Below are 26,623 nucleotides of genomic sequence, written 5' to 3' on the forward strand. Positions count from 1 at the left end.
TAAATATAGTGTGAAAAGCGCTTGGTGTGCTTGATTGTGGGAAACCACTGAGCACCTAGGTTTGCGCAACCATAAAATAAATAAGCAATGCCTCTCCTGAGTGTGTGATGATTGACCTATTGCACACTGGGTGACAAATCCGCTTTTCGGACAACAGATGTGCTTCAGAAAATAGGTTGTTACTGAAAAAATGCAGGTACAAGCTCAACAGAAATGACATACATGGTTTGCAAAGGTTCTGCTTGACCTTAAAGATTTTTTATTAATATGAGGGAAGGATATTATAATTAATTTTGTACAACTTTACCCTGTCAGCAGAAAGACTTGTATTAAAGGAACTAGGAAAATATTTATATCTATTTGAGGGACTCGTGTTTGAAGACTTACAGAGTAAGATGGTATAAATCTGCCTATAAGGGGAGAGGAAAAGACCAGCTAATACCTTTGGTTTGTCAACGGGCAGTCAAGTGAGGTTGGGAAAATACTGTTTATGATGATACATCATCAGTAGCAGGAGAACTAAAGTTTAACATAGTAAATTAAAGTTTAAAGCAGGAAGAACATGCAAACACAGCTCTAGAGAACTGTGGAACGTCCTCTAAGCTGAGCAGTGTCTGTTGTCTGAGACAGGTTGGGCTATTCTATGAAATGTCAAGCAACAAATCGCACATTTCTGATACATGTTTTGTGATCTGTAGTCTATTGTCTGGAAGAAACAACGTATTAAAGTAGCAAGCACTGCAGTAAAATAATCCCTTTTTTAGGGTTAACAGAGAAGTGAGAGTTCACAAATGTGGAATAAGCCTAGATTTTTGTCAAGATGTCTTACAATTGCTAGCTCAGTCTACTAACGTTAATACATATTATTATACATAGGTTTCACACTTACAGTTTGATTTCTTAAAAAATACTGATAAGAACCAATTAGCAACACAGAAAAATGAACAATGCCTCTGGAGAAGGAAGAAGATGAAATTCCAAGTGGTCTAAATACTAAAGGACTACACAAAAGCTTTTGTGAGATTCCAGTTGTTACTGATGCCAGAAAAGCCCCATTACGTTCAACAAGGAATCCTAAAGTAGCCAACCTAACTATGAAAAGTGTGAGTGATATTTCACATAAAGTTCCTAAAGCAGCTGGCAATGAGGAAAGCCATAAAATGACTGAAAATAGATCAAGAAGTGATTTACCTGAAAAAAAGGTATGAATGTGAATTCTCAGCTGAGATAAATGCTGCCACGGTGCCTCAAGGTGTCTCTGAAACAGGTGTGAGAAAACACACACTACTTACATCAGCTGAAAACGAGTTCTTCCAGAAGCTGTCAATGGAGGTGCCAGACCAGACATATTACTAGCAGCAATAGATCCTGAAAGTGATGAAAATGGATAAACATATATGTTGCCTGAAGAAAAAGATGAGACTTTCACACAGACTAAATGATATAGGGAGCATGCCTCTGCTTGCTTTTGAAAACCAAAATTTAAAATATTTGCTCTTACACAACAATCAAATAAAAACATTGCATTCAAATACAGGTAATCTAACTAATCTGGAAATCCTGTTACTTGAAAGAAATAGACTGACACTGTTGCCACCAGAAATATCCATACTTCATAAACTGATGGTACTGAATGTCAGTCACAACCAGTTCTCTATCATGTCTCCCTAAAGAATTGTCAAAGATCCTAAATGTTAAGGAACTCTTTCTCAATCACTGCAACACTGATTAATTTCCTTTTGCATTGGAAAGCCCTGAAACTTTAGAGCTTGCAGGCAACAAGAGAAAAACTTTACTAGATACCATAGTAGACATGAAAAATTTGAAGGTACTCAACATTCATTCCACTCAAATCTCAGTATTCTCAAGGGTTCTTTGCTACCTTCCTCATCTAGTAAAACTCAAGCATATGTTAGAATTCGATTCAGGTTTACCAAAGGATATTAAAGAGCTTAAGGAATGACAAGAATTTTCAATTAGTAACAATAACCTTATATTTTTGCCTGTGCAGATTTTCTGGTTGACAAAATTTTGGTTTCTGAACCTTGCAAAAATTTATTCAAAAGCATGACAGATAATCTTTGCAACTGTACCATGCTGAAACATCTAATTATATATAATAATCAATTAATCCAGCTTCCTGCTAATATTCACAGACTTAAGCATTAAAAGGAGATTTTTTTTTTTTTTAAGTAGAAACTGACTGGACTCACCGGATGAACAAATATTGCATTTAAAAGACCTCTCCAAAACAGAGTTTTATGCAAACACATTAAGCTATATTCCTGCTGAATTACAAAATTGTACATAGGTAACCAAGGCTGACCTCAGCAGTGTGCTCTCAGTTTCCAAATGCATTGTGTGCTCTATTTGATGTTAAACCCTTAAATCTTAGTGGCAACTCTATTTCAGAAATAATACCTGGAATTTCTGACATTAAAGATTTGGGGCATCTAGAGTTAAACAAAAATAAACTGTCCTCATCTTCTGCATGCTTCTGTGGCCCTACAAAATCAGTTTACTTGAATGTAAGTGAGAATGAAATCACTAGCATGCCAGCAGTGGTGTCCCAGGTGAAGGCTCTTCAGGTACTGCTGTTACTCCATAATAAGTTTGACTCATTCCCTGAAGAATTCTGTTCTTTAAAGTGTTTGAAAACACTTGACATTTCAAATAATCAAATAAAGAGCATTCCTTTCCAGATCAGAAATCTGGAAGCGATCAAATACTTAAATGTACCAAACACCCAGTTTGGATCTTTTCCTTTTGAAATATGTCATCTTTCTTCACTGGAGACATCGACAGTGTGTTATTTAGTTGGTCATTAAACTTTCACTAACTGAAACAAGAAAAGCTATACTGCATCCCTGATCTCTTATAACAGAGAAAATTCCTTCACATTTCTAAAATCCAAAGTCTAATTTATTTTCTTTTTTTAATACTAAGGAACAGAGCAAAACAATCTCCTGATGAGTAATCTCTCTTTTCACCAGAAATTGCAAAATCAGTATTTCATACCTGATTTCAGAGAAGGTTCATATTTCTTTATATTTTAACTGTGGTTATGATCCTTTCCAAGGGCTGGCTTGCTTCAGACCCAGGAGCAAAAAGTATGCAATCTTACATCCATTTCTCAGAGAGCTGTAGCTTTAGTTTCCACAATAATTGGAAACAGTTGAAGTTCCAAGAAGGAAAATAAAAATTAGAAAAGACCAAAGGGAGAACAGAACCAAAAAGAAAAAAATTGCATATTTCACTACCTTGGGGCTGAAGAAAACAGAAAATAAAATTAGACTGTTAAATTTTTTATTAATGATAACAATGACCAAAAGAACATCTCCCAAAGCTCCAGCTATAGAGATACTAGTGCATGTTTTTTATTGCCTTTCTAGTAACACGTCTAAAAAGCTTCCCTGCAAATTTCTGTGCTCAGCATCCATATTTTTATTGGAAAATACCAATTTCACTAGAATCAAAGGTCAGAAACTTTTATTTGGAATTAAATTATGGAATCTTATTTTGCCTGCAGGAAAGTTACCTTTTAAACTTTTTACAGAAGACAGAGTTGTATCTAAATAAATGAACTGTTTTATTTATCAATTATCTAAAATTGCAGAGGAGCTATCTAAACTGGTTTGCCTCAGGGAACTGCATGTATCTCAGAATGCATTAAAGGAAATTCCAAACAGCATTGGGGAACTGGAGTATTTAGTCCATTTAATTGCAAATAATAATGATATCGGCCAGCTCCCCAAATCTATTACATCACCAAGAAATCTACAGCAGCTTGACCTGAGTGGTATCAGGCATTCAATCCATTAGTAAAATGTAAGCATTGAACTGTTCCCCAAGGAGTATAAATACATCACAAGATAAGAGGGTGGTGAAGCACACAACCAAGAAAAAGACAGTTTTCCAGTTTTTAGTGTATACCACTGTAATCTGCCATGGCTTCTAACCAAGCATTCTCTATAAAATCTACTATTTTTAATACAGCTGTTGTAGGGGACCCACCTGTGAAACCTTTTTAAGTGGAATGATTTTTGCAAGTGTGATCATCAGGCAAATAAAGGCCTGACACGCACAAAGCACCGGTCACTACGGCACGTGCTGGGCAGCGTCCTGTCGTTTACAAGACGGACCTTTTTCTGCTGCAGAGAATGTGTGTCTGTGCGCTCAGTTGTCTGAGTAACATTGCTGGTGTAATACAGCCTGTCACCGCCTGTAATCTGGTGTGAATTACCACGGGGGGGTTGTCCTGTGTGGATTCTCTGGTATGGGTTATCCAGAATGGGATAGCTCACATGGGTTATCATGGGTGGGTCATCCCGTGTGGGTTTTCTGGCATGGGTTATCCAGGGTGGGTCATTCTGGCATGGGTTCTCCCAGGTGGGTTATCCTAGTGTGGGTTATCTGGTGTGAGTCAGTTACCTGGTGTGAGTTATCCTGGGTGAGTTATCTGGTGTGGATTATCCCGGGTGGATTACCTGATGTGGGTTATCCTAGGCAGGCCCCCTGGTGCACATGTAATCCCCTCACACATGTCCCCACACACATTCCTCCACATACATGTTTTACCCACGCATCCCATGTGAGTTTCCCCTCACATGAGTTAATACCCATGTTTCTCATTTTTATCCTGAGTCCATACCCATGTGTGTTTATCCCCACATGAGCTCGTACCCACTCATGCTTCTCCGCAGGCAAGTTTATCCCACACATTGCTTGGCCATGCGATTTATCCCCACGTGAGTTCATACCCACTTATGGTTCTCTCATGTGAATTCATACTCAATATGTCCACATCCACACGCATTCAGCCCACACGAGTTCAACCCATGCATGGTCTTTCCACATGAGTTCATGCCCATGTGCATTTCTCTCCACGCAAGTTCATACCCATGCGTGTCACCCTCACATGGGAATGGACTCATGTGGGGTGACCATGCATGGGATAAACACATAGAATCACAGAATCATAGAATCATTTAGGCTGGAAAAGGCCTTTAAGATCATCAAGTCCAACTGTTAACCTGGCACTGCCAAGTCCACCACTAAACCATGTCCCTAAGTGCCACATCTACACGTCTTTTAAATACCTCCAGGGATAGTGACTCAACCACTTCCATGGGCAGCCTGTTCCAATGCTTGACAACACTTTCGGCGAAGAAATTTTTCTTAATTTCCAATCTAAACCTCCCCTGGTGCAACTTGAGGCCATTTCCTCCTGTCCTATCACTTGTTACTTGGGAAAAGAGACCGACAACACCCACCTCATTACAACCTCCTTTCAGGTAGTCGTAGAGAGCAATAACGTCTCCCCCGAGCCTCCTTTTCTCCAGGCTAAACAACCCCAGTTCCCTCAGCCACTCCTCGTAAGACTTGTTCTCTAGACCCTTCACCAGCTTCATTGCTCTTCTCTGGACACGCTCCAGCACCTCAATGTCTTTCTTGAGAACTGAACACAGTAATCGAGGTGCAGCCTCACCAGTGCTGAGTACAGGGGTAAGATCACTTCCCCAGCCCGGCTGGTCACACCTTTCTGATACAAGCCAGGATGCTGTTAGCCACCTGGGCACACTGCCAGCTCATGTTCATCCAGCTGTCGACTAACACCCCTGAGTCCTTTCCCACCGGGCAGCTTTCCAGCCACTCTTCCCCAGGCCTGTAGCATTGTGTGTGTGGGTGTCAGCTCACCTGGGGCTGACACGCGTGATCCCCACACAAGCTTATACCCGCACCTATCACCTCCCCACGCGCGTTCAGCACACACATGGTTCACCCACGTGTGATTCTCCCCGACACGTGTTTATCGCCCCCGCCTGCTGCTACCCGAGGGCTGTGGCGCCAGGAAGCTGCTGCGGCCCCGCGGGGCTGAGCGCTGCGCGGAGGCCACCGAGCTGGTCAACGGCCAAGGGCGGCAGCGGGGCTCGGCCCGGGCCAGGCCAGGCCGAGGAGCCTGGGGTCAGGGGCTCTGGGGCGGCCTCGGGCCGCTCCCCGGGAGCGGGAGGCAGACGGGCCCCGCCCCCCCGCAGAGCGGGCGCTGGGCGGCTAGGGCTCGCGGCGGGGCCCGGGAGGATGCTGCCCTCGCCCGCCGGCAGCCAACCAGCGGCCAGGGCCCTTCGCCCCGCCCCCCGCCCGTCCAATGGCGCCCCTCGCAGCCCGGCAGATGCCGTCACCCCGTAGAGCGCGGCCGCCGGTTGGCTCGGGCGCCGGGAATCGTCACATAGGCAGAGATCAGCCCAGCGCCGGGGGGCGGGGCGGCGGCGGGCCCCGCCCCGCCCCGCCCCGCCCCGCGCCGCGCGGGTACCGGCAGCCCGGCGTGCGGCGGTGATGGTGATGCTGAGCCTGATGGAGGTCGGCGGGTCCTTGCTGGAGCGGGTGGCCGTCGGCAACCCCCTCTCCCTGGTGCTGGCCGCCTCCGCCTTCGCGCTGAGCCTCGGCTACTTGTTCCAGCTGGGTTACCGGCGCCACGTCGGGTCCGACCAGAGGGTGGGCGCTGGGGGATGCGCGGTGCCGCCGGCTGCGGAGGGGTGGTCGCCGCGGGACGAGTGCGGGGGAGCGCGAGGGGGCCGGGGGCAGCGGGCAGCCGGGCTGTGTCCCGTCGGTGGCGGGGGCAGGGTAGCGGCGCGCTCGCCTCGGGATGGCCCTTCTGGGGGAGCGCGGAGGGAGGGGCGGTAGGTGCGCGCGTGCGGGAGCGGGCTGCGGCGAGCCGGGAGCGTTCCCCGCCGCCTCCGCGGGGCCGGTGTCTGACGGGGGGTTGCTGGGCTGGCCCGCCCCGCCGCCCGGCTGGCGGCTGCCGCCTGAAGCGGAGGTGCTCGGGTTTGGCCGAGGCGAAGGCCGTGCCCGGCGCCGTGGCGTCAGTGCAGTTTAAAAGAAGGTCCCCACGTCCGTGTGGAGGGAGCTCGTTGCTAGACCGAGGCTGATGCTTCTGGGGAGCTGTTTAAGAAATCGGCAACCCTGTTTTGTTTCCGGCTACCTTCCTTCCGCTTGCAGCATCTCTGTGCTTTGCTTTCAGAGGGAGGTTAGCAAGAATCTTAATCGTATTCATTTTATTTTAACCTCTGCTGCTTTTAAATGTGGCTCACTCTTACTCTGTTTAAAAAGATAATCAGCTATCCAAAGCTGGCCTTTTCACAAAAGGGTTTAAACAAAACAGGTATAAAGCCTTCTCTGTGTTTGGTTTTTATGTAAATGGATGTGATTTTATTACTCTCTGAAGAAAATTCAATAATTATTTTTCTCTTTCTTCCTCAGAAATACCCACCTTATATTTCATCAAGCATCCCTTTCCTTGGACATGCAATTGCATTTGGAAAAAGTCCCATTGAATTTTTGGAAAATGCTTATGACAAGGTATGTTTTCCCACATGGCTGGCTGAGCATATGCTAAAACATTTTTGTGTATCTGATAAGCTCTCTATCTGGAGCTTCCTTAAAATCGGTTCATTCTCATTTACCACCTCGAATATGGAATGGAGTGTGCACAGTAGGCTCTGGTTTCTTCAGATCTTTTAATGTACATTGTTAGAGAAATAGTGTTTTCTGAGATACCTCTTGTGATTCAGATTTAAAAAATATGTCTGTGTATTTCGGTAATGCTCACAGCTGAATCACAAGTTAATGAAAAAGTCATTTTTATGATGTTATTTCTTGCCTTAACTGTGAACTTTTAATCTCACTTTACTAAAAGCTATGACCAGGCTGGAATGTAGCTGACCGCTTCTGTAGGCAATTTGATGAATTTTAATTGTTAATCTCCAATGTTAAAATGACCAGTGTATAAAGTCTCAGTATGTTTTATATTATAACAGCCCAAAAGAAATGGGACTAAGGCAGTAGAGCTTTAATTCCAATGAAATAAGATTTACTGATTTGTTTCGCATTGTCTAAAACTTTCTAGATTCATAAGCTTAAATGTTAGCTTGGTTAGCTTAGAGAAAGCCAAATTTAGTATGTGAAGATCTGCTGGAGATGACTTTTAAACTTTAAAATTTTACTTGCTCTTACTTGCATATGCGTAACTCCAAATCCAGAATTTTTTGAGACAGTGTTTGTAGGTAACTGGAGGCTATATGTGCGGTAATCTCCCTGCTAGTTTTCATAGTGAAACTGATCTTTTATTTACAGTTTTTAAACTAAATGGTTTTAAAATGTGCAAGATCATGTGTGTTTGTTATAACGTTAGATATCTCTAGTAAGTATATTGAGAACAGAATTTGAATGTGGTTTCAAATATTTATATCTGTATTAAATCTCTAGATACTTCTTAGGAGAGTGATTTAGGAAGCCTGTACATAAAGAGAGACAGACTTAATGATTTATGTTCTTATTTAAAATAAATTGCTTTGTTTTGGTTTTTTTCTCTCTTAGTATGGACCTGTGTTCAGTTTCACTATGGCTGGCAAGACATTCACATACTTACTGGGTAGTGATGCTGCTGCTCTACTCTTCAATAGTAAAAATGAAGATCTGAACGCAGAGGATGTATACTCTCGGTTAACTACACCAGTTTTTGGCAAGGGAGTTGCTTATGATGTCCCTAATATGGTATGTAATTTTAATATAAAATGAGTAGAAAATTGGCATAATTTAAATCCTGAGTAGGCAGCCCTGAGCTCTTGGCTCTGTATGATGGAGTTCATATGCAATTCTGGCGTATTGCAGGTAAATTGTCTCAGTTGGATAATCAAGACTGAACATGTTTAAGTTGCTTTTTTACCACCTGGCCATTTGTCAGTCTGGATGCTTTTTTTTTGTTCTCGAAACCATCTAATCCCATCACAGAGGAAAAACTAATAAGTGAGTCTCTTTTTTTTTTTTTTTCCTTCCCTTATAGTATGCTGCTGATGGAGGTTTACTTTTCCCTTGCAAGCAACTTTAGGTCTTCCTTCTGAGAGAGCTTTTAGATAGATAATTTTTCATTTATGCCATGTCAAATCTAGATCCAGGAGTATTAATTTGACGATTTGCACCACAAGGTTTGTCTTGCTCGGACAAAAATCAGTCTGTGTATGTTTGCAGAATACAGCCTGCATGGGTCTGGAAGCATAGTGGCTGTGTCATGTGGCAGTGTTTCTGAGCTAAGCATTGGCTGCTTTCTTGTCTCTGTCTGTTGTCTGTCATGACAGACTCTTAAACTGCAGAAGCCAACTTTTCCATGGATAGACTTGCTCTGCTGGGACTCTCTAGTCAGCGTATGTTGACACTGACAGCCTGTTGTACAACAGAGTAGTCTGGTGGCAGAAGTAGCACTGTGATATACTTTATTTTTGGATTTTCAGCTTTGGCTTAATTTTTTTGTATAGATGCCAATCATTTGACTTCTAATAGTTTCTGTGGCCATAAAGACCTTTCCTCCTTAGCATACCTCTTCATTCTCCCCTGCCAAAGAGTTTTGCAGTAATTGTTGCCCTCTTAATTATGTGGCTTAAGGGCAGTAATTACTAGTCTCTTTTCTTCCACACTGCCATTTTGCAGGGACCCACAGAGTATGTATGTTGTTCTTACCCCATTCTTTTGGAGATCTCATATACAACTGACTACCAACAACTCACCACTTTGTAAGTAAGTAAAGGAGAACTTAGTTGTCTCCTGCTTTATCAGGAAGTGTTATATTGTGGATAGACAGTGTCACAAAGTTTGGGGGGAGGATTGTTTGGGTGGTGGGGTTTTTGCACTTGACAGATTTGTATAGCTTCTCCCATCCCTTTGTGAATGAAACCAGCAGGACTGCAGCCTGGATAACAAGTCAGAGGTTGTTTCTTTTGTCCTAGAGACCTCTTCCACAAGTGGGGTCGTTCTAGCAGACTTGTTTCTCCCAGTTCTGACAATTGGAGGTCTTCCTCACAAAGTCGGGGATGGAGTTGGGGGAACTGCTGGAGTGGCAAGGGTACATGATTCTCTGCAGTACATCTTTCATGTTCTTCTCTGGTATATACTAGTTCCGGAGAAGCGTCTGTGAACCAGACACAGACTGCTGAGTTGGCCAGATTTTCACTGTGGTGGTGGTGGTGTTTGGATTCTGACTGTCGTGGGATGTCTGCTTGAAACTGAAAGGTGCTGGTGTGTCTCTTAATTCTGTGGAAGTTCATCCACTTGTTACAGCTGTCTTGAGTTCTGCTTTCACACTGTGCAGTTCATGGATGGATTTGAATGTCTCTTCATTCAAAAGCTAGTTCTTCGATGGGATCTAATCTCATCCTTCAGGAGTTTTATAGAACTTTCTATAAGCTCCATGGAAATGGGCATTTCTTACAACTATGTTCTTCAGGCATATAGGGATGATTAAGGCCTATCTCACTGGTCCATAGTATACTGCTTTTTTCCTGAAATAAGGTCTTTTTCTAGAATTACCCAATTTTCTTCCCTAGAGCGTGTTTGAGTTCTGCTTTAGTCAAGAGATTAATCTTTTCATACTACTCAACACTGGGTGTCTGTCTACTTCATGCGTACCTTTGATACTAGAAGGACTTACTCCTTTTCATCTCTGCTGATTCAGGTTCCTCAGAAAATCACCTGGGCTACGTTTTTCCACAGCTAGGAGGTGCAGGGGTTTTGTTACTGGCATGCATGGATTATTTCTAGGTGTGTGTTTCCCTGTATGAAGCTAGTGAAGGTAGCATGTCTCGTTGTGACCAGAACACCTCCTGCTAGAGGTGAGCTGGTTTTTTTGCACAGTCCTATCACCACAATTTCATTTCAGACATCTACTGGAAAGGCATTTAGAGAACGGTTCAAACTTTCTTTGGTGTTCTACCATTGATGGATCATCCAAGAACTTTTTCTTGAGGCTCCCTTCTCTGCTCAAGCTCCTAAGTCTCTATGCCTTAGTCTGGCAGTGACTTTCAGCCACCTGTTTAGAAGAGCCATTCCTGACAGTCCACTACTTGTTAGAATGTAACTGATGTCTCTTTAAAAGGAAGAAGTTACTTATTTACCAGTAATTCTGGTAATTTTGGTAAATTTGTTAGTGTCCATAGTCTATGTATCGACTCATATCAGCTCTGTCTTCTCCCTCCAAGCCTCTTGCAGATAGTTCTGCATTGAGAGGAGCTGAAATGGCAGAGGACACGTTCACTCCAGTGTGCCATTCCTGACTCCATCAAGCTGGAGATGGAGATGGGCTGGCATGTTGCAAGGGAAAATGTGCTTGTGTGTTTGCTCTGTGGCATGTGTACCCTCTGATAGACTGCTGGAGTCCCCACTGCATTCTGGAAACAGAAGTTTCTAGGAAGAAACCTTTCTTCTTATGCCTCTTGTTCTGTGAGTAACGTTATAGTACATGCAGAGCCCTTGGTAGGAAGATAATTTTTGGGGTATTGCTTATGGTAGAGTGCAGATCTATAGGATAGATGCCCTATTTCTTAATTAGGGCTTAAAAACTTATTGAATAATTTTCTGAGTAGATGTCCTGTCAATCCATTGAATGGTTCCCATCTAATAATGGGCTTTCTACCAGTAAGTTTGTTAGCTGTGAGTCTATATAAAGAAAAAGAGGAAGAGGTGAGAAGGATGTGAAACTCACCATTTTCCTAGGAAGCAGTACGGTTCCTGCTTCTGTGTCTGTCTACCTAGGCAGGGAAATCAGAGGGCCTTGTAAAAGAAAGGTGCATCTCTAGACCAGAGGTAAGGTTTTACTGCATGAGAGAAGACAGATGCTCTGGTGGAGAGAAAGCAAGGAGGCCACATAACAAGGAACGCAGACTGAATCCAGACTTTGCAAGGACAGGTCTGGTTACGTTTGTGATTATGTATCTAAAGTCCGTTCCATATTTCAATCTTGAATGCTTCTTGTATCTTCAGGGATAAAGTTTAACAAAGATATTAAAATGACTTTCTGTTTTCGTACTGTAAAAGAGAGAATTGCAGCTCCCTCAAACTAGTATTTTACTTGGATGTTGCTTCTGTATGTTCTTATAGTACAAATGATAAGTTGTTAATTATGTTATTTGATGTGATAATGTATATCGTGATATGTGATAATATCAATCAATATTGATTGATACATTATATGATCTTTATACTGATTGCTTTTTCTGTATTGGTTCCTCTAGGTGTTTTTGGAACAGAAGAAGATGCTCAAAACTGGGCTAAATATTGCCCAGTTTAAACAGCATGTATCTGTGATTGAAGAAGAAACAAAGGAGTATTTCAAAGCATGGGGAGAGAGCGGAGAGAAAAGTAAGCAAGATCAGATACATTTTTTCCTCAGATTTTCTGGGAAGGAATTCAGGCCAATGCATATGTTTTTGTTAATTATTTACTGCAGTATTAAAGAGATTAAAAATGACATAGGTAAAACTCTACTGAGTATCAGAAGAAACATGAGAAATACAGATTTTGTTTAATCAAATTTAAGGCTATTGGAGAATAAAGCTGCTCAGAAAATCATTGACAGGAGTAAAGAACTATCTTACTTTGGTTGCTTAGTCAGCTAAGAGAGAGTGTTACTGTTGCCTGGCTGAATCACGTTCATTTGGCACAGTATGAGTCAGCTCAGCATAACCACCTCTTAGTCCTGAGGAAGAGAGACTGCTCTGACTTCCCAGAGCCTGTCAGAGATCTTAGCTCAGGGATCTTCTGCACTGCAGATTGGCATCCTTGATGCTGATACGCTTAGGTTAGTGATCAAAGTGGAATTCTTTTATTTCCCACCTGTCTTTCCCAACTAGCCTGCTAGATATAGCCCATTGCTATTGTTGCAAGCCCACAGTGGCATAACAGTGTCAGAAATATTTATTTAAACTTATATATTTATATTTAAATATATATTTGTATAATATATATTACTTACATATTTTAATATAATTTATACTTATTTTACAAGTATATAATTATATATGAGTTAATATAATATATAATTTTATATTTAATTGTATAAATATTATTTTAAAATAATTCAGTGAGCAGCAAAACTAACTACTTTCCTATGGATTTGGATTTCAAGGTTAAGTTTTTGTATGACTCCTTCTGTATTTATTAAGGATTGAGATTGTTCTGCAATGGCTTACTTTGGAAGGATTACTGGCTCTCCTAGAAAAATTTCTAGAAAAAAATACTTGAGAAAAAAGTTGTTGAAATCAGTGATCTAATTAAAAAGTTGTTTGAAGAGAGACCTGAAAGACACACATAAATTTAAAATGAGATACTTCATTTTCCTAGTAAAACAATCTAAAACTCTATTTAAAATCGTTGTCCAGTTATTTGTGTATTCTACAAAATCAAGAATAATCTGAAAAACATAATGTCTCACCTGAAATGCATCTTCAGTAACATTTTTTCAAATCTTTCCTCAGACCTGTTTGAAGCCCTTTCAGAACTTATCATTTTGACAGCAAGTCATTGCTTACATGGGAAAGAAATAAGAAGCTTACTGAATGAGAAGGTGGCTCAGCTGTATGCTGATTTGGATGGGGGTTTCACTCATGCTGCCTGGCTTCTGCCAGGTTGGCTACCTCTGCCGAGCTTCAGGTACCAGAAATAACAGATGAAGCAACTTAAGTATTTTATCTAAATGTGTTTGTTGGGGTTTTTTTTCCCCATATTTCTTGTTTGTAAGCTATTCTAGACACCCCAATAAATCCTCATGAGCATTTTATGTGTTACTTTGTATAAGAGTTGCTAATAGAAGTGTTTTGAATCGCAGACGTCGAGATCGAGCACACAAAGAAATAAAGAGTATTTTCTACAAGGTTATCCAGAAACGTCGAAAGTCTGAGGAAAAGGAGGATGACATGCTCCAAACTCTACTTGATGCTTCATACAAGTAAGCCAAGGGTTTCAAGGCTTGTCATTTAGAGATGTTTTACTCTAGCTTTCAGCTCTTCAGTTAGAACTATCTACCAAAAAATAAGAAACATTCCCTCATGTTCTGAACTGATTTTGTTGCCAGCAATTGGTCCTAGCTATATTCTTAGAAACAGCTTAAAAACTTTGCTTGTAAATGTTTATTCTGATTTCTGAGATTTTCATCAGTGGTCGTGATGTTGCTTCCTTTCTCTTTGCTGGCTGTTCAGTAATGATTTCCTTGAAGGCTCTTAGAGAGTCTCTCTCCCTCTGTTCTCCTTTCTCCCTACCCCTAGATCTTTTGCTGCTCCATTTAGGGTAGGCAACAAAAGAGAAAAAGGAGAAAGAAGTACATTAGAAGAAACTGTAAATGCTACTGTACCTGGAAACCTGATCAAATGAAGCTCTAACATAACACCCTTCAACCTAGGGATGGTCGTCCGCTGACAGATGATGAAATTGCTGGAATGCTGATTGGGTTGCTGCTAGCGGGGCAGCACACATCCTCCACCACCAGTGCCTGGCTCGGCTTCTTCATAGCCAGAGACAAATCAATACAGGAACAGTGCTATGCAGAACAAAGAGCAGTTTGTGGGGATGACTTGCCACCATTAACTTATGACCAGGTTTGTATGTTACATTATTCCTGCTGGGTAATTGTATGCTTTTTAGATGCTTATTTAAAAAAAACCAAACCAACAACAAACAAATGTGAAATATAGTCATGTGCTTTGTGTTAGAATCATCATCTGGCACAGTCACTCTGTAATAATGCTGTTTGCTAATATATCCCCTCCAGCTCCTCCTCTCCAAGTAAATTTTAATTTTGCTACTGTTTTTTTGAATCAGTATTGATAAAGGAATTACAGTTCCTACAATGTCTAGTTAAGAAATGATAGTTCTGTAGAGGAAGAAGATCCTCATATTCCCACTGAGGAAAGGGATGCAGTGTGACCCTGTTCTTTTTAATCAGGCATCAAGAAACACTCATGAGACAGATCAGTAAGAAACTAGTTGTATTCGATTACACTGGTCAGAGCTTTTTTCCTTCTTCACTGAATCAAATGGAAATAAATTATCAGGGTAGCTAATGAAGTACATGTAAATATGAGTTGCTTACTCTTTTTTTTTTTTTTTAATTTGTTTTTAAATGGTATAAAATACCCTTTTGTTTGGGTTGAATAAACTTAGCTATATTTTGATCATTTTCTCTGCATTTTCAGCTCAAGGATCTCAGTTTGCTGGATCGCTGTCTAAAAGAAACTTTAAGGCTTAGACCTCCTATAATGACCATGATGAGAATGGCCAAAACTCCCCAAGTGAGTACACTTGTTGGAGACAACTTCACTTCAGTAGAGCAGGGCTGGAAAAGGCCAGGTGGGGGGTGTCCCAGTTGGCAGAAGGAAAACCTGAATGAGCAGTGTTTGCTGACAGGGATGAAAGCTGATAGCAGCCTGGGCTGTATCAGCAGGAGTGTAGCTGGTGTTGACTGAGGAAAGCAATTAATACCTTGAACTTGGTAGTTGTTACCTTCCTCTGAAATTATTTGTGTCCAGTTTTGGACCTCTCTGGCCCCCAGCAATCAAGATGTTGATGCAGTGAAGCAAGCATAGGGTCACAAAGATGGTCAGGGGTTGCAGCACTTCTCCTGTGAGGAGAGGCTGAGGGAACAGGGTTTGTTCAGCCTGGAGAAGGGAAGGCTCCGAGGGGACCTAGTAACAGCCACGTGCAGTCTTACTCAGCAAAACTGACCCTTTCTTTTAGCTATCAGACTCACTTGAGCTTAGTTTTTATTTAAAGATACTTCCTGTTTGCCAGGTGTTTTTAACAGATATCTTGGAAAAACTTGGCTTGCACTTAATACAGTATAAGCTAGGTAAATCTGAAAGAAAACTTGCTGTTTGTACAAATAAAAGAAAGTCAAATAAGTCAATTTTTTTAAATGAATGTCCCTCCCATGGCAAATGCTTTCAACAAATTTTAAGTTCATTCATTTGTTAAAGCAGCTGAAAGGTTCCTGCAACTACTTGAACATTGTGTCCTGTACAAATAAAACAAGTATTAGGCTGCATTAATTTTAAACGAGCTTAGCCAAAATCTCTTTTGACATTCAAGCCTCATGATATAGCATGTCAGGTAACACTTCAAAAAGAAAAATGGAGAAATTTTGTAATGCGTGGGGTCTTGTCTCTTGTAGACTGTTGCTGGATATAACATTCCCCCTGGCCATCAGGTCTGTGTATCTCCCACTGTTAACCACAGACTCAGGGACTCCTGGAAGGATGCTCTAGACTTCAAGCCTGACCGGTATCTCCAAGATAACCCAGCAGCTGGAGAGAAATTTGCATATGTTCCCTTTGGTGCTGGTGAGTAAGAAAAGGTGGTGCCTTCCTGAGTGACTGTACTGGAGTGGCTCCTGCTGGTTGTCTCGTACAGCACCTCCCCATACTGTAACCCCTGAGGATATATTTTTTTCTTTCTATTCCTGCCTGAAAGTTTACTTACTGTGAAAGTGCTGTTAAAAGAATGAGATTGATAGTTTTGCATTAGTAAGAGCTGTATGTATCACTCAGAGTAGCAATCAAACCAAATCTTTAGGTTAACATGTGTGGTATTTGACTTTTCAAGTCCTTTCAAGTCAGGGTAAAAACCTGATAATACAAAGTCAGTTTAAGGCAGAGCAAAAATCTGCATGGAGTCACAACTGCCAAAGCAGTTTGCAAATATCACCACACCAGGACTAGAGTCGGTATCTTTTCTCTGTGTTGCAAATGCTTCTTTGGTGATACATAAATTAAGGTGGTGTTCTGTTCTCACCAGAAAGCAATCTCATTCAAATTACTTGGTCTATTTATGCAGTGACAGCTTATAAAAACAAGACTTTGCTGGAGTTCCATGATGATGTACGTGCAATACTGGAGCCTCACATTGTTTAGAAAAAAGCAATTACTAAGTTAGCTTGTTGTCAAAGGTGATTTAACAACTAAGTATTCTAACTGCTTTTTATGGCTTTCCTTCTAGGCCGTCATCGCTGCATTGGAGAAAACTTTGCTTATGTTCAGATTAAGACTATTTGGTCTACTTTGCTTCGTTTGTATGAATTTGATCTCATTAATGACTATTTTCCAACTATAAATTATACAACAATGATACACACACCTAATAACCCTGTTATCAGATATAAGAGGAGGTCATTGTAAATTCTGGAGCTAAAACCTTATTTAAGTTGTGTAAACTAACAGACTTTTGAATAAATGAGTGGCAAATGTTAACTGTTGCATCTACTGTTAGGAAAGCAACAATAATCTACCAAATGCAAAGTTTTTGCATCTGTTTTGTTTGCCCACATAATTTAATGCTGCTGTGTATAATGCTTGTTCTACAAATTTCTCATTGCCTTTTTAAAAGAAAGTGTCTTTTCTATTGGTGTAACACTTTTAAGGTGCATGCCAACTCTTTAAGGTGAAGAAATAAGTAATTTCTATAAACGGAACTCTCTGCTTTTGAAAAATAATTGAAGATTACTTTTCCCAGGATAATATGGGGTTAGACTGTGTACTTTACCTCTGTATCCAATTATAGTACATCCGTCAGGGAACAGACACCACAGGGCAAAATACTTGGTGGTGCCCTACCTTTGATATTTGTGATTCTGTTCCAAGTGAACTAGGTATGGTCTTGGCTGATTATTTAAAAAAATGTTACTGTACAGCTGAGTAGTAGGCAGACTGTAAAATGTTCACAGACAAGTCTTTTATGAGAATGATTTAAATGTCTAACTTGAAGCAGTTGTAAAATGCTTAGGTTCGGAAAGCAACAAATAATTTTCTAAAAACTTTTGAAAGTAGTGATCTCCATAAGCCTGATATAAGTGTGAAAGTAACAATATGATGATACAAATACCATTAATTTTGTAAATAACATGTTTGTGTATAAAATTGTCACAAATTAAGTGAAATAGCTGAATGTTGTCCCCCTTTGTACTGACTCATGTAAGATTGTTAAATGGTGTTTGGTTCAAGAGTGGTGATGACAAATGGCTCACAGGAACGTAGAATTAAATTTATAAACAAAATTCTTGTGGAATTTTTCTATGTTCAACCCTGTCAATTCTGAAAAGCTTTCATACATAAATTTGTAATAAACTTTCTTTCTGTCTTGTGAGTATGAAGCTGGTCATGTAAACAGCTTTCCCCCCTTCATGGTGCTCACTGTAGGAAGGGCTTTGCCCCATCTTTCCTGTTCTAAACTCGGGTGTAACTGTTATAAAACCTTGTGTTTGGATCAGTCACAGCACCTGAAGGAGTGCAGTAGCTTCCCTTCCAGCCCTGTCAGAGGTGACCAGGGTCTTCACAAACCTGGCCTGTACCTGCCCTCTCTTCTCAGTAGTAGCAACCTTTTGGAATCTGTAAAAAGTAATGCTGCAGCCACCATGAGCAGCGCAGGTAGGAGCAACCTTTTCAGTGTGAGTAAGGGAGTGGTTCCTGAACACAGTTAAAAGCATGAAGTCATCTTTATTTCAGTACTTTGACAAAATACCCATAAAATTCAAAACTTCTACCATTACAAAAATAGGTCTCTACAAGTGATATTCTGTCTGCGCTGCCAGTAGCAAATATTACGAGAGTTGTGTAACTTCAGTAGCCTTGCCAGAAAAAGTGCAAGTAAACTTTGCTGAATGGAGCTCAATTTCATTAATACACAAGTTTCCTCTTTGCACCCTTTTGATAAATACACACTTCATAAGTTAATCATTTAAATTAGCATTCCACAAATATACACGTAATTTAATGGTGGGGTGGGTTTTTTTGGGGTTTTTTTTGTTTGTTTGGGGTTTTTTTTGTTTTTTTTTCCTGAACACAAAATGCCTATATACATAAATCCCAGTCTGCATGGGTATGCCAGGATGGAACTGTATACAATCGTCTAGCTGTGTTCATATTGGTCCCACAATATACACATTATACAAAAGCACAGAAAGAGCACAGATTTACAGAAGGCATTCCATGAACATCACTGCCAGTGATGGAGATGTTGAAAGGGTATTATCTTCTCATACCCACGTGCAACTGAGTGTATGAAGTCGAAGCTGTAAGAGGGAGAAAGATTTTCATCAAGATTACTTGGAATAAGTAGATGAGGATTCACCAATGACATCTTACTTAGATGAGTAAGAGTGAAAGATTTTACATGGGAAATCTTTTAAGAACAAAACTTCCTCAAATGCTGGATTTTATGCTGAAGTAAGGCTTTAACACAGTAACTGCAAAAATCAAGTTTGATAAATTATGTCCCACTGATCTGACAATTTTCTTGATGTATTCCTTTTGCAGCACAAAAATTACCATCATCTATGGGACAAAAAGGCTGTAAATTCTGTAATCGAAGTGGTAGGAGAAGAAATGCCCCTTGTACTCCTCCTCAGTCTTCTGGGTACATTTTTCTCCACCTAGTTTAAAATCTCAGTAAGATTCCAACTGAATCCTTGCTGCCTATTTATTAGAGATCAGGGAAAGTTAAAGTGTTACCAATAAACTCAAAATCTGTTATTAAAACACACTTGTATGTCTCCCTTCAAAGAATTTTACTATTTCCTTTTTAATGAGCTTTTTGCTACAACTCAGAATAGCCTCTTGTTTATGGCTGAAATGCTTAAAATCGCAGATGTTTGTTATATATCTCGGAGAAGCAGCACACACTTTCTAAGTTGGAACTGTGCCTTGTGCTACCCAGGAGTCATGGGGAGGACTGCCTGAGCCCTTACCTGACTGCACACTGCCAAGTCGCCTTTGTAGTGCCTCCAGCCGATTGATGTAATCTGTTAAAGCTCTTTCAGGATCATAGTTCTGCAGTTGAGAACAGGCGAAAGAGACTGGGTTTAAATCAGCATGTGTACCGTGGAACCTAGGGGCAGAACAACACAGATGTTTCCAAAAAGCAGAATTTCAAGTAAAACAAAAGTTATCATCAGACACAGCAAAATACTCTAAGTAGGGATACCTTACTGACTGCATGTCCCTTAACTTACCCATGTGGTAACTAGCACATTACACCCACTTAATCTCCCTGCCATTTATCGCCCAAGCCATCATAATGCCTCCCCCAGAGAAACCCCTTTTCCCAGTTGCCTTTTCTTTCTACTGCACCTGATTTGTTGCTGCATTTCTTTGGGACAAAGACTGACCAGCAAATTCCTACTGAGACTGCAACAGAAGCCATGGTAGCTTCAAGTTTGCTTTTCTATTAAGAAGCTTGTGTGAATAAGTACACAGCCATCTTTACAGGATTCTGACTCTCTTCGTTACTCTCTGTAAGTAAAAGTCAAGAGTGGCTAAAATAGAATAAACATTTTTTACATGAAAATTCTTACGGTTGCCATAAACTAAGATTACAAACGGTGAGGTGGTTTATATAAAAATGAAAAAACAAAATGGCTAGAATCTGATATTCGGTGAAGATCTGAGCTCACAACTCCATATAAACTCATCAAAGGCTGACGGTGCTCATAAAAACGTTGCCTTTGATGAAAAATACATGGTTTCACTGGCATCTGATTCACCAAAACCTCTGGTATCACTGCTTACTACAGCCAACCAAAATGGTTTAAACAAGAACAAGCAGCGGAGCTACCAAGCAGCTTCCACCAGCTCATGCTCTGGCCACAAGGCCGTGGTAATTCCTTGCAGCCCACAGTAACCAGATGACCCTTCCCAGCCACAGTGAGTGGCCCTGCTTTTCCCTTCCTTCGGCTGAGGGCACCTGCGGCAGCCCCTCTCCACACCACACTCTGCTGCCAACTGCAAAGGTGGACAGGTTCACTTGGCTACAAAGCCTAGACTCTACAGATGGAGATAACGGTAGCTCCATCCAGCGATCCACCACCAGTTCCAGGAACATGACATAAATTAGACAGCAAGTCTACAAGCTTTGACCTTGATCAGGTGATGAGTAAACACACACTGAAGGCCTGAGATATGATTTGTTAGGTATCCTTACAAAAAAGAGTTAAAAAATATTATGGCGTTAAAGATTACAAACCTTAGCAGTAAGCACTGATGCATTCATTTAGGTAAACAAGTGTTCTGACAAAGAATAATAATCGAAAATAAAATGTACTTATGTTGAAAGTTTATAGGAGATCTAGGAGACTCCATGTCTGACCTGGATCTGTAGGAATGCCTTTGTTCTCCATAAAGATCCATGCCACCAGAGAATGAATCAGGCCGTAATTCATTACCTAGAAATATAAAAAGCAATGTCTTGAAAATTAAAAGAAGTAACACTTTTTGCACTTTACGGGGAATCTCAGATGTGAGTTTTCTGTTTGCATAGCACAAAAATGGCATTTAACAAGTGTAGACCACTTTCAGACTGTTTCAGAGAAAACCAGAGGTGAAATCCTGGCCTCGCTGATATTAATGAGAAAACTCTCACAGACTGAGCAGGACAGGGTTTTAAATGCAGACCTAGATAGCCAGGAACTAATAAAGCAGCTTCTATTCTCCTTAGGCTCCTACCAAAAAGCAAACAAAAAACCAATTTTCCCAAACTTTAAGCTATAACAAAAGAATGACAGGCTTTTCTTCTGAGAAAAAGGCCAGGGAGGGCTGGTCAATAGGCTCTGTTGTCACTGTGGGATCCTGTGGTTGCTACGATTCCTCTGTTCATCCCTGTCCTCAGCATCCCCTCTCTGAGTCGGGGGTGCAGATCTCTTACAGGATGTATCTAAAATTGTTTTTACAAACACACTCCATAGGGAAAGTTGCCTTTTTTTTTTTTTTTAAATCCCACCCACAACAGACCAAACAAGATTGAAGAGAAAGCAAATAGATTAGTGTCTGTGCTGAGCACAGAAACTCCCTGAAACCTGAGAAATACGTTAATCCAAGCAATTATAGCAAAAGGAAGTGGGAACAGCACCCCATTCATTCCACATGAGGAAAATACAAGTTAAAAACAATCTCCATTAAGCAGTGCTGTGACTTGTGGATACTATTCTTTCAGTCATTACTGGACTACACTTTACCTGTGTTCTGGCTAAAGACATCCCTATTGATGCTTAATACACCGGAACCCGTAACTCTGTGCCATCGACGAACCAGGAACTTCATTCTGCATTTCAAATAGAAAAAAAAAAAACAACAAAAACCCCAAACTTCAGGATAAATGAAATAGTCTGCTAAAAATAATCTGTTTGTTGTATTCTAGAAGGTATAAGAACTTCTTGGACACCAAGTAAAATTAATGGATGGGCATCTAAAACCTGAAGATCAAGTAGAAAACATCCTTATACACATCCCTAAGAAAACCATCTTTTGTCCAAATCTGCTTTCAGCTTCACCTCTGCAATTCCAGTGATTCCAGAGGTGCTGCATAAGTCCAAGTGGACAGCAAATGGCTCAAGCACCTAAGCATCAGGGCATCAGCATTTTAAAATCATACTAAATATACTTTTTGCACTGTTGCATCCCTAAAACTGTAACCACAGAGCGCTATGTATAAAAGCTTCACTTAAAACAGGGACATGGATAGTTCCTTGATTTTATACTACACACAAGGCTCAGATCAATAGCAAACAGAAGTGCTTGGGGGTTCAAACCTTTGTGAAGGTTTGCTAGCAACATGGCAGTACTATGCAGCAATAACCTTCACTTGTTCTTCCTCATCTATTCCTATTCATCCTCAGTCTGAGACCTAAAGTCTTGTGAATTCCAAGAACTACCTAGATGGATAAAATTAGTTCATAAATCTGTTTTATACTTACGTGTAAGAATTTAACCTTCAAAGGAAATTAAGTTGCAGAAAATACCATTGTAAATAAGTCCATAGCCTAGAATTGCTAATTTTTTTCCCTAATATTAAGACTTTATCCATCTTTGATTATCAAATACAGAGTCCTTTTCAACTACAATCAGATTGCTTATTCCTATTACAGATTTTACCTATGCTCTGCTCAACCTGTCACTCTACACAGTATCTACTATACTCATGACTACCAAAAATTTAAACAGGATGGAACATGAGCAGTTCTAGATTCCACTAGAGAGCTAGAAAAGTATGTATTAAACTGCACAGTCATATCAGTTTGAAATCTAACTTCCTCCAGTTTACCTTGAAATTGCAATGGACACTCTGACTGCAGAGCGAAATCTTGTAAAACCCTTTGAATGATGTGTGATGATTTCAAGGTCTGTGTAGGAAGGCTGTCCACCCATTCGTGCAATGAGGGCCAGCGTGGCTTCTTCACACTCTTGGAATCCTCCTAGTAACAGCAGCAAATATTTTTTCTGGTATATGAGAGCTTTCCGAAAGCTCTCTGCTCGTAGGTATTTGCCATAAATCCTCTACAAAAAAAAAAAAAAAAAAAAAGGACCCCACATAAGCTCCATGAATGATTACAGTTCCAAGACTTTTGATATCAGTACTCCCACAGCATTTTTGTGATTATTTCTTGCTATCATGGAGAAGACTGCACCACTGCTCACACTTGCTGAATGTATCTTCATAATTTGAGGATTACCTGAGCAGCAAGAAATAGAGCACACACAAAAGGACAACATAGGTGCTTACATATCATTCCTGGGGAGAAGAACTAAAGAGTCAGGTATCCGAGGATGAAAATTTTAAAACTGAATAAATACCTGTTTACTTAAAATAAGCAGAGTGAACACAATGAAAAATAGGTCCAAATCAAAATGAAAAAAGCAGCTGTAGTTAGTATGTGGGCAACAAAGTCTTCCTACCCTTAAAACAGCATTTTCAGAATCTGATCCCAGTTCTCTGAGAAAAGCCTCGCTCCTGAGCTCTGCTCTCAGCTTGGAGAGCTCCGCATCGGCTTGTTTCAAAGATTTCTGCAGTGACAGCTTTTCTCTGTTCCAAATTTCCTTCTCAGAGGCAACAAGAGTATCGATATTAGCTCCAACATCCGATGAGTGTCTAGAAGACTGAAGACAAAAGAAACTGAGTTTGAACCACACAGTTTGGAAAAGCTTGAGCTGTGTCATTCTAGACATTAGTGTGGTGGAGAACTCATAAAATTAATGAGAAAAACTACCCACTGGTTGGATTTGAGGCCACTCCTGCATCCTAACACCTCAGAGACAGTGAGTTTAGGAGCCTGATCAACGTCCTAGAAAAATACAGCTTCTCCAAAAAAAAAATCCCCCTCACCGCATCATACTAGCTTCATGATCATGAAGCTACCTGGAGCTATTTGCTACTCATCATGGTGATGAGATACGGATCAAAAAGAGAAGCACATGGAATTTAAAAGAAAAGAGCAGTTAACAAAAAGAAGATGAGTAAAATCACAAAGTTTACAGTGAACAGAGTGAGTCCAGATATACTGACCATAGGACAAGAATAACTCACACCCATTTACTCTGCAGAGGGAAGCCAAGACAGACAGTTTGATCACTCCCATTTAGGTGACTAGGACAAAGAATGATGCTTTTATGCCTATATATACATCATTATATCAGCGTCACTAAAGACATACATAGTCTCCAGAAGGTTGCCTGTGCTGGTATCTTCTCAGTTCTTCCTCCAGTTTCATAACAGCATTCCTCAAATTATTCTTTTCTTCACTCAGTCTGCTGACAAAGCCCGTCAGCTCAGCATTTTGTCTCAGCAGCCTCTCAGTCAATGAGCTAGATGGAGTCCCTGGTGGTAGCACTAGCTTCACCTAGAAACAAGAAGGAAATCAAACACAACTTGTATTAGATCCAAGTCATCAACTTGAAAATAACTTGCTTACAGTAAAAAACTTTTGTAGGTAATGACAATAACTTCATAATAACTTATATAAAGAAAACATAAGTGTACCTGTAAACTATAGATTAATACGACTTTCTCTTCTATGCTTATCCTATATATCACAGTAGAATTTTCATGCAAGCTCAACTGTACCAGGCTATAACAATTTGCAAAGCTTTTCTACTCTGTTTAGATTTATGTAACTTAGAGGAAAAGAAAAGCCTCAAAGCTTTTTTCAAGTCATGTTGAAAACACTTGCCTAAAATGCAGGTAAGATCTAGCCAAGCTCAGTTAAAATCAAGTATTACTGAATTCTTTGTAACAGATTACCTCATTTCATTTTTTACACAGGTGCACACTACTCCATCTTCAACTGCCTTTCCTTTGGTAAATACAGGGCAGTTTAAGTAAATGTGTCTTATCAACACAATATAGTAAATATTAAATGCTGATTTTAATATTGGGAAGTACTGAGCAAAGTTTCCTCAGTTACAGGACAATATCTAGCCATGAGATTCAAAAATTTATAACTAAACTAGAAACGTTTTAATTTGAAAGTTGAAAATTCACTTTTAAGATCATTAAAATTGAAAAAATAAAAGGAAACAGATTTTTACAATTCACCAACTGCAAATCAGAACACTCACTGGAGCAGATTTTCCTCTATGAAGTATTGACCTGGATAATTACAGACTTAACAACTCTTGCTGGTTTCTGCTCACAGCTCATCATCCAAACTCTCCCACCAAAGTTACAACATTGCACTCTCACCTCTTCCAGATAGGACAATCCGGGGAGTTTTTGCAGCTCTGAAATAGCTTCTTCAATAGCATTTTGTATTGCAATGAAGTCTTGATCATCTGCTGTTTCAAACTGTAATCTGAAACAAAAGTGACAGTTTCAACAGCAGGTATAGTCTGATGCCCCCAGCCAGTCTGATATGACTTTCCATCGATCCACACACACTGGGACTTCAGCAATTCACTTCAGCATAGTTACTGAAGATATGGCAACATTTTCAAGACTGCTCAGTGACTCTAAACAAAATTGGCTCGATTTGAGAAAGAACTTGCATAGAGCATTTTCCATTAATTTTGAGAAAAGGATGTTCTACATGAAGCACATCTAAAAATGTGGTTCTGCCTCCCACAAGTTTGCTGAATCGGTGTGAGCAAAATCTTAGGATATTTTCAAGATATAATGCATCCTGATTTGCCCAAATGTTTCAGAATGAATGTTTAATATTAAATCACCATCACAGCAAAATAAAAACAGATTCAAACCTCCCATGGACCTGGTACCATGCTATTTTTTTTTTTCTCTTAAGGAGATAGTAACCTGAGAAAATAAGAATCAAGATCAGTTTCACTTGACCATAAAATATTAATTATTTTCTGGGCAAAGCAAGGGGGAGGATCCATAGCAATAATGCCTATATTCGTCCCCTTATACAGTGAATATTTAAATACTAAATTGTTTTTAAATGATCTACCTACACCATACCCAAATAAATCTTACCACTTTTCAGAGAAAAAAGAGACAATTTTGCTGTAACTTATAAAAAAGAGCATATTAAACATGTAAGATTTAGTGCAGTAATTGATACTCTGTGATCCTGTCTTACATCAGCACATCTCAAGGATTGGCATACACTATAAAACTAGAACCACCGCAAAATCAGTTAGGCCTGCAGTCTCTGAATTATGATTAAAATCCAACATATTAGCTTGCCAGTTTCTATTAACAAAGCCAAGTAGCTGAAGACTGGTCTAACCTGCTAGCAGCTTTCCGAGCCAGCTGCTTCAGCTTTGGAGATGCATTTTGCAGCTTTTGTCTGACATTCTCCAGAATTTCAGTAGCAGCAGAGAGATCTCCTCCTGTCAGCGTGGGGTAGGTTGATTCATTTGTCTCAGCTCCTTCCATTTTTTGCTGGAGAACCCAATTTCTTGTTCTGTCATTAGGTGTATCCCAGGCAGTCTGTATATAAATATGTATTTTTTTATATATATATATATATATAGAATGCATGCGGTCCAGTGTTTTAAAATGGAAACATTTGATTCTGGAACACACCCAGAAA

At 40.3% G+C, this 26,623-nt stretch overlaps 2 protein-coding genes across 14 annotated transcripts in view; one reads left to right on the forward strand and one right to left on the reverse strand.

Moving 5' to 3' along the window:
- The first annotated feature begins 6,294 nt into the window (after positions 1-6,294).
- Positions 6,295-17,953, forward strand: CYP51A1 (cytochrome P450 family 51 subfamily A member 1). Its single transcript, XM_074864738.1, has 10 exons — positions 6,295-6,492; positions 7,258-7,356; positions 8,374-8,550; positions 12,057-12,183; positions 13,299-13,473; positions 13,649-13,768; positions 14,219-14,414; positions 15,012-15,107; positions 15,986-16,154; positions 16,810-17,953. Exons 1-10 carry the CDS (start codon positions 6,334-6,336, stop codon positions 16,986-16,988), a joined length of 1,497 nt encoding a protein of 498 aa, XP_074720839.1. The 5' UTR covers positions 6,295-6,333; the 3' UTR covers positions 16,989-17,953.
- Positions 17,954-18,282: 329 nt separating this feature from the next.
- The window catches only part of AKAP9 (A-kinase anchoring protein 9), a 120,603-nt gene continuing 112,262 nt past the window's right edge, over positions 18,283-26,623 (reverse strand). For all 13 annotated transcript variants that reach the window (XM_074864692.1, XM_074864705.1, XM_074864684.1 and 10 more), the window contains 9 exons: positions 26,318-26,520; positions 25,315-25,423; positions 24,287-24,472; positions 23,532-23,732; positions 22,900-23,132; positions 21,815-21,900; positions 20,950-21,025; positions 19,553-19,692; positions 18,283-18,877 (listed from right to left, as the gene is read on the reverse strand). In XM_074864692.1, the coding sequence (XP_074720793.1) occupies positions 18,834-18,877; positions 19,553-19,692; positions 20,950-21,025; positions 21,815-21,900; positions 22,900-23,132; positions 23,532-23,732; positions 24,287-24,472; positions 25,315-25,423; positions 26,318-26,520 (1,278 nt within the window). In that variant the 3' untranslated portion in view covers positions 18,283-18,833. The remainder of the gene's footprint in view (positions 18,878-19,552; positions 19,693-20,949; positions 21,026-21,814; positions 21,901-22,899; positions 23,133-23,531; positions 23,733-24,286; positions 24,473-25,314; positions 25,424-26,317; positions 26,521-26,623) is intronic.

The sequence above is a fragment of the Strix uralensis genome, chromosome 1 (genome assembly GCF_047716275.1).
Source record: "Strix uralensis isolate ZFMK-TIS-50842 chromosome 1, bStrUra1, whole genome shotgun sequence".
Classification (NCBI taxonomy): domain Eukaryota; kingdom Metazoa; phylum Chordata; class Aves; order Strigiformes; family Strigidae; genus Strix; species Strix uralensis.